General features: G+C 41.9%; 1 protein-coding gene across 6 annotated transcripts in view; it reads left to right on the forward strand.

Moving 5' to 3' along the window:
• The window catches only part of TSTD2 (thiosulfate sulfurtransferase like domain containing 2), a 55,151-nt gene extending 46,320 nt beyond the window's left edge, over window positions 1-8,831 (forward strand). For all 6 annotated transcript variants that reach the window (XM_056518958.1, XM_056518974.1, XM_056518933.1 and 3 more), the window contains one exon: window positions 5,975-8,831. In XM_056518958.1, the coding sequence (XP_056374933.1) occupies window positions 5,975-6,201 (227 nt within the window). In that variant the 3' untranslated portion in view covers window positions 6,202-8,831. The remainder of the gene's footprint in view (window positions 1-5,974) is intronic.

The raw sequence follows: 8,831 nt of genomic DNA on the forward strand, positions 1-8,831 counted from the left end.
GGGGGATCCGCAGCATAAAATACGCTGCGGATCTGTTATGTGTGACCCTACCCTTAAAGGGAATTTGTCAGCTGTATTTCCTGCTTTAAGCTGCAGATATAAAATTACATTTTAATTTCTCAAAGGTGATTTTTTTTTATATGTTTGGCAACCACCATCAGCTCCAGGAAAGGTACAGTTTGCTTTTATATCCTAACAACTATCCGATGGTGTCTGCAGCTCTTAGCAGCAAATTTTTGTGCTATTTTGTACCGATTAAAATCAGAATTGTGATATGAGAGGTACAATATGGTGCATTGCTTTCATCTTGAATCAAACTGATTCAGTTTAAATCCACTGCTCATATAAAGTGTCAAAACAAGGCCATAAAGTGTAGCATATTTGAGATAAACAGGATGTGTACTGGGGACAAACATAAGACAATAGGTCTCCAGTACCTGAGTGAACCGGTGTGATAATGAAACCCATTGTCTATAATTTTATGACTCCAATGGGGTGGTCTGAACGTTTCTCATACCAACTTGCATTGAAATGTGTAGGTATAGAGAATATATTTAAAGTTTTGTGTCTTATACTTCTTATATAAGGTAGTTAGTATCCATTGGTATGGCTATGCTATGTTATCATTTTATAATACTACAGTACTGATTGATTTAGCTTAGGCATACGAAGTGACTGTGACTTAACTTATAGTCTGGTTACATGTGTGTGTAGATAACACTTGAGTTTTATTTGTCTGTTGTGAATAGTATTTGTCTATCTCAAGTCATCTATTTGAGATGGCTGAGAAGGTAATCCATGATTATTATACTGGATTAAAGACAAAGACGTTTATAGTGGCCATAATATAGTCACATGACATTCATATCTATATAGCTACTACTGTATAGTGAATTCATGTTTAGCTGTCATGTCATGTGACTAGACCCTGATCTACATAGTCAACACCCACAGATCATCATTGGATGACATTATATTTGTTGAGGTGGATGCTTAAAGGGGTTATCCAGGAAAAATACTTTTTTTTATATATCAACTGGCTCCAGAAAGTTAAACAGATTTGTAAATTACTTCTATTAAAAATCTTAATCCTTTCAGTACTTATGAGGTTCTGAAGTTTAGGTTAGGGATTGACCGATTATCAGTATGGCCGATATTATTGGCCGATAATCACGATTTTGGGCATTATCGTATCGGCAATTACCTTGCCGATAAGCCGATAATGCCCCGCCCCCCGCACCGCCCCCACCTCACCGCGACCGCCACCCCCCGACCCGCCGCACCGCGACCGCCACCCCCCCGACCCGCAGCACCGCGTCGCACCCCCCACCGTGATGCTGGGCGGTATGCCGGTATGGATTTTTGCCCATACCGCTATACCGGTCGGGCCCCTCCCCCACCCTCCGAGTCAATAAAAAAATTAAACTTACCCGTAATGGGGGTGGTCCGGGCCATCCTTCCTTCCTTCCTGTAGTGTCCGGGGGCGTTCCGGGTGAAGAGTGAACCGGTCCGGGCTGTCCTTCTCCGGCGGTCATCTTCTCCACTCCGGGCAGGCTCCGGCCTAGTACACTGCATAGACGCCGCTACGCCGTGACGTCAGGTGCGTCGCTGCGCACGGGCGTGACTGCGCAGTGACACGTGTCTCGGGAACCGCCCAGTTTAGAAGAGGTTTGCTATGGGAATTTGCTTTTAAACTGGGCGTTTCCCGAGACACGTGTCATCAGAGAGGACTTAGACAGAAAAGAACAACCTTAACTTCAGAAGCTCTTAAGTACTGAAAGGATTAAGATTTTTTATTAGAAGTAATTTACAAATCTGTTTAACTTTCTGGAACCAGTTCATATATAAAAAAAAGTTTTTTCCTGGAATACCCCTTTAAGATAAGGACGAGTTAAAAGCATGTGTAAAGGAGACACTGGAGGCATCACAGAGATTCCATCACAAAGGCATCACAAGATTCCTCACAGAAGTTCTTAGAAGCTACCTGAAGGGGCGGAGTCATGAAGAGTCAGGGAGAAAATATTTTCCCATAGTCCTCTCTTCTCTGATGACTGGTTATGAGTACAGGCGTTTCCATGAACCCCAGGCAGCCATCTTTCCTTTATCCAGAACAGCAACTATGCATTCTCTTGGTAAGATACACAGGTTTCTTATTTAATTAAGTTACCTCCTTATAACGTGGATGGAATTGTATCATGTAGATGAGCAGAACTGGCTTTATATAATCTTCATATTGAGATGGTAAAGTTAGTTTATAAGCCACTCCTCCTTCAGATGAACGGGGATAAATGCAATCACATATTGCATATAGCCTAAACCCCCCCCCCCCCCCCCCCCCCACAGACTTCTGTGCCTCCTGGCGCCACCAAGCGCTAATCAGTGCGCACACCAGGTAAATGCTTTTTATTTTTAAATTTTTTTTTTTTGTTCAGTTAGATGGTGGATTGGGGTAGGGCAGGTAGTCAAGCACCACACTACACACCGCATATACTCCAATAAAGTTTTACCCCAGACATACACAAACACCCTCGCCCCCATCAGAGTAGGGAAATGGCCCGCAGGGCGTTTTCATCGGAGGAAGCGTATGCCTTACTTGCCTCCGACACTGAAAGCGCCAGTGAGGATGAGGAAGACCCCACCTTCCTTATTTCTTCCTCGTCCTCCTCCTCATCATCTTCTCCTCTACTCCTGACCCTGTGCCCCATGCTAGTATTAGTCCCTCTGGTGCTCATACTAGTCAAGCCCCCCCAGCCAAGTTTACTGGTGTCTGGTACCGGTGAACTTGTCTGGACTGAGCCAGCGGACCATGAGCCCTTGATTCCTGAGTTTGTTAGCGACTCAGAAATCAAGATTGGCATCATTGGGTTCACTGAAATTGACTTTTTTAAATTTTTTTCAGTGATAACTTTGTCAATCTTATGGTTGAGCAGACGAATCTGTACGCCCAACAGTTTGTCACTGCAAACCCGGGCTCCTTTCTAGCTAGGCCCAGTGGCTGGTTCCCAGTTGATGCAGCCAAAATGAGGACCTTTCGGGGACTTGTGTTGCATATGGGCCTAGTTAAAAAACATAGGTCAGGCAATACTGGAGTGGGGACATCCTCTACCAGACCCCGCTCTACAGTATGGCCATGACCCCCCTGGTTCGAGGCCATTCGGAAATGTTTGCATTATGCTGATAATGCGGCATGTCCCCCGCCTGAAGTGATGCTGCGGATGAACACCTGTATAAAATCAGGTAGGTCATGAATCCCTTCGGGGCCAAATTTTAACTTAAAGGGGTTATCCAGGCAAAAACTTTTTTATATATCAACTGGCTCCAGAAAGTTAAACAGATTTGTAAATTACTTCTATTAAAAAATCTTAATCCTTTCAGTACTTATGAGCTTCTTTTCTGTCTAAGTCCTCTCTGATGACACCTGTCTCGGGAAACGTCCAGTTTAGAAGCAAATCCCCATAGCAAACCTCTTCTAAACTGGGCGGTTCCCGAGACACGTGTCATCAGAGAGCACAGAGAGCAAAGAACAACCTTAACTTCAGAAGCTCATAAGTACTGGAAGGATTAAGATTTTTTAATAGAAGTCATTTACAAATCTGTTTAACTTTCTGGAGCCAGTTGATATATGTAAAAAAGTTTTTGCCTGGATAACCCCTTTAACTGGTCCCAGAAAAATTCAGATTTTGAAATTTTCGTGAAATTTTTAGAAAATTGCTGCTATACTTTGAAGCCCTCTAATGTCTTCAAAAAGTAAAAACATGCCAACTTTATGATGCCAACATAAAGTAGACATATTGTATTTGTGAATCAATATATAATTTATTTGGAATATCCATTTTCCTTGCAAGCAGAGTTTTAAAGTTAAAAAAAAGCTAAATTTTCATGACATTTTGGGATTTTTCACCAAGAAATCCTGCAAGTAACGACGAAAATGTACCACTATGTTTAAAGTAGAATATGTCACGAAAAAACTGTCTTGGAATCAAAATAAAAGGTAAAAGCATCCCAGAGTTATTGATGCATAAAGTGAGAGTGGTCAGAATTGCAAAAAGTGTGTCCTTAAGGCGAAAATAGTCCCTAAGGGGTTAATAGGACTTTTTGATCACTTTTTATACAAAAAAACGCAATTTTGTACTTTTTGGATTTTTTTTTACATGTACGCAATTGATCATGCTGTTTAATTAACGTTATATTTTTATAGTTCAGATTTTTACGCACACGACCGTACCACATATGTTTTGTTTTTATTTTTGTTTACATATATTTTTTTTTTATTGGGAAAAGGGGGGTGATTCATATTTTTTATTACTGAAGAAGTTTAATGACATTTATTAACTTTAAAAAAAAAATCCAATCATCCGACACGTTTGCGCAATTGGACGTATGCATATGTCATAGCGATCTCCTGCACTGCCGTGGGCAGCGCAGGAGATCGGCGACGGAAACTGGCTGTCAATCACAGCCGGAGTCCCGCCGGAGCCTCGATCGCGCCGGTCCCGGCAGCATTAACCCCATAGATGCCGTGATCAATCCTGATCATGGCATCTATGGTGTTGACAGGGGCTCTCCCCCTGTTCTCCAACGGCGCCGCGGCGATACAATCGGGGGTCGCCGTTGGTTGCTATGGCAGCAGGAGGTCAGATCATGACCTCCTGTATGCCTGCTACGGAAGCCTGTGAGATCCAGCCAGAGGCTGGATCGCACAAGCTGTAGTGTCTGCAGATCATCAGGTTATACTGTGCTGCAGTACAAATGTATTGCAGCATAGTATAACCTGTAAAAAGTGTAAAAAATAAAATAAAAAGTTCTTCAATAAAAGTTTGAAGTGTAAAAAAAAAAATAAAATGCCCCTTTCCCAATAAAAGCCCTGTATTATCACCAAAAAAGATCAAAAACACAAATCATATACATAATAGGTATTGCCACGTCCGGAATGAGGGGTACTATAAAACTATAATGTAAATTATCACGCATGGTGAACGCCGTAAAAAAAAACATCAAAAAAAGCTCAAAATTCGCCAATTTTGGTACAAATAGCGGAATAAAAAAGATCAAAAGGTAGCGCGTAGCACAAAAATGATACCAATAAAAAGTAGAGCTCATCCCGCAAAAAAATAAGCCCTTACTCAGTGGCGTCGGACGAAAAATAAAAAAGTTACGGCCGTTGAAAAATGAATGGCAGAAAAATAATTTTGCTCAGAAAAGGAAAAAGAACATAGAAAGCTATATAAAATGGGTATCGCCATAATCGTACTGACCCACAGAATAAATATAACATCACTTTTACCGCACAGTGTACACCATAAAAAAAAAATTAAAAAAATGCCAGAAATTTTCCAGTTTTTCACAATATTTTGAAGGTTTTCACAAAAAATGCTTCATGTGTCAACAAAAATGCACCACTTATATAAAGTACAATATGTCACGAAAAAACAATCTCAGAATCGCTCTGCTCAGAAAAAGCATTCTAAAGTTATTACCTTTTAAAAAAAAATGTTTAAAAAAAAGAGCCTGGTCATAGAGGTAAAAAATGGGTCGGTTCCTTAAGGGGTTAAATCAGGACATTTTTAAACATTCTAATTTTCGTGCATACAGTTATAATTTTCGAACAGAAGTAAAACAAAATCAAACCTATGGAAGTTGGGATCACTTTAATTGTATGGACCTACACACACTCAACATACAATGGTCGTCCCGGAAACCAATTACCAGTTTTTCATAGACTTTTGTACTCAACATACAATGGTTTCAACATACAATGGTCCTTCTGGAACCAATTAATATTGTATGTTAAGGGACCACTGTATATCTTCTGACCAAATGGAGGCCTTAGGGAGATGATGTCACCTACATATTAGGCCGTAGCGTCAAAGATATTCCCCGACAGAATACAGCTGACATTCTATTTAAAACAGACCTGAATCTTGTCTGTTATTTTTATTGTCCTTTTCATTCATCTTGAATTTTCTTTGTTTAGCCTGTCGTTACTGTGGCACTGCATGGGACAAGTACAAGTTATGTTCTACTCCACATTGCTGCCAGCTGGTCCTATCCTGTTTGAGGTGTCATGAGGATGGCCTCACTGCATGCTGTCCTACTTGTCAAGAGAAAGCGCTCAAGAGACAGACTGAATTGTACCAGCATATCAAAGAAGAATGTGAATGTACAGAAATGAGACCCAAGATTCCAATAGAAAAGATCTAACTAGAGTTGTCTTCAATACAAGATTTTCAGGGCAATGTTTTTTACGAACATGGAATGCCAGAGATACTCCGCCTCCGGACATCTTATCCCCTATCCAAAGGATAAGGGATAAGAGGTCTGATAGCAGGGGGGTCTGGCCACTGGAACCCCCACAATCTCTGGGTAGCACATTTTTGTTCAGAATGCTGGGATCGGGTGTCCGTCGTCGTGACGCCCCCTCCCATAGAGATGAATGGGGGGGGGGGGGGGGCGTGAAGGGATGTCACAACAACGGACACCCAAACCCAGCGTTCTGAATGCCAAGGTGCCTCCAAAAATTTGTGGATGTCTGATTGAATGGGGTCCCTTCCAATCAGACATCTTATTCCCTATTCTCTGGATAGGGAATAAGATGTCCAGGGACAGACTACGGTTGCTTTGTTATGTGATTCTTCATTCATGGTTCTTCATATATCTAAAAGCCTTTTTACTAATCATATTGTAAGGAAATAGAATTAGTTGATCTACCTAAACTAAGCACTGTGGAGTGTTAAGAATAAACATGAGTGCTTTTCCAAGATTGCACAGTTTTATTTCTTAAAGTTTATGAACATCTAGCAAGCAATAAACACCTAATGAGATTACACTACTTATAGCCTGTTAAAAACACATTCTTCAATGAAAACAAGTTCATCCACACAACTGAAGATCTGCTTCAGTCCATCAAATATACAAACAAATCTATTTAATAGCATGTTAGTGCCTCTTGTTCTCAGGACTGCATATAATGTGTATGAATATAACCAAATGTAGACTATTGACTATGTTTGAAATGTTTTCCAAACATATGCATTTTGTCTGCAGGACTTATACGGTATTAGTATAAATAAGAGGGGAATATACACTGCTCAAAAAAATAAAGGGAATACGTAAACAACACAATGTAACTCCAAGTCAATCACACTTCTGTGATATCACACTGTCCACTGAGGAAGCAACACTGATTGACAATCAATTTCACATGCTGTTGTGCAAATGGAACAGACAACAGGTGGAAATTATAGGCGATTACCAAGACACCCCCCATAAAGGAGTGGTTCTGCAGATGGTGACCACAGACCACTTCTCAGTTCCTATGTTTCCTGGCTGATGTTTTGGTCCCTTTTGAATGCTGGCAGTGCTTTCACTCTAGTGGTAGCATGAGACGGAGTCTACAATCCACACAAGTGGCTCAGGTAGTGCAGCTCATCCAGGATGGCACATCAAGGCGAGCTGTGGCAAGAAGGTTTGCTGTGTCTGTCAGCATAGTGTCCAGAGCATGGAGGCGCTACCAGGAGACAGGCCAGTACATCAGGAGACATGGAGGAGGCCGTAGGAGGGCACAACTCAGCAGCAGGACCGCTACCTTCACCTTTGCGCAAGGAGGACCACTGCCAGAGCCCTGCAAAATGAACTCCAGCAGGCCACAAATGTGCATGTGTCCACCCACTCAAACAGTCAGAAAAAGACTCCATGAGGGTGGTATGAGGACTCTATGTCCACAGGTGGGGGTTGTGCTTACAACCCAACACCGTGCAGGTTCACACTGAGCACATGTGACAGACGTGACAGAGTCTGAAGACGCCGTGGAGAATGTTCCGCTGCCTGCAACATCCTCCAGCTTTACCGGTTTGGCGGTGGGTCAGTAATGGTGTGGGGGGGGCATTTCTTTGGGGGGCCGCACAGCCCTCCATGTGCTTGCCAGAGGTAGCCTGACTGCCATTAGGTACCGAGATGAGATCCTCAGACCCCTTGTGAGACCTTATGCTGGGGCGGTTGGCCCTGGGTTTCTCCTAATGTAAGACAATGCTAGACCTCATGTGGCTGGAGTGCGTCAGCAGTTACTGCAAGAGGAAGGCATTGATGCTATGGACTAGCCCGCCTGTTCCCCAGACCTGAATCCAACTGAGCACATCTGGGACATCATGTCTCGCTCCATCCACCAATGCCACGTTGCACCACAGACTGTCCAGGAGTTGGTGGATGCTTTAGTCTAGGTCTGGGAGGACATTCCTCAGGAGACCATCCGCCACCTCATCAGGAGCATGCCCAGGCGTTGTAGGGAGGTCATACTGGCAAATAGAGGCCACATACTCTATTGAGCCTCATTTTGACTTGTCTTAAGGACATTACATCAAAGTTGGTTCAGCCTGTAGTGTGGTTTTCCACTTTGATTTTGAGTGTGACTCCATATCCAGACCTCCATGGGTTGATAAATTTTTGATTTCCATTGATAATTTTTGGGTGATTTTGTTGTCAGCACATTCAACTATGTAAAGACGAAAGTATTTCATACGATTAGTTCATTCAGATCTAGGATGTGTTATCTTAGTGTTCCCTTTTTTTTTGAGCAGTGTATGTAAATCAGAAATCAGGCATTTGTAAGTTAGAGCAAACTTTTTGTAAACTGTAAAATGTTCAACGTGAAAAATATAAATTCTAGGCATTATCCAAAACACAGCCATTAAGATTTTTTAGTAAACTGAAAAAAGTCTTATTTCTTTTTTACTGTAAAACAGGTGTATAGGTTGTAGGGATTGTTTTAAATAGTACAATAATACTGGATTCAGCCTTCCACTTGTGAAATTCTTTTGCCTAATGTTTTAATTAAA

Source organism: Hyla sarda, chromosome 1 (assembly GCF_029499605.1).
Source record: "Hyla sarda isolate aHylSar1 chromosome 1, aHylSar1.hap1, whole genome shotgun sequence".
Lineage (NCBI taxonomy): Eukaryota > Metazoa > Chordata > Amphibia > Anura > Hylidae > Hyla > Hyla sarda.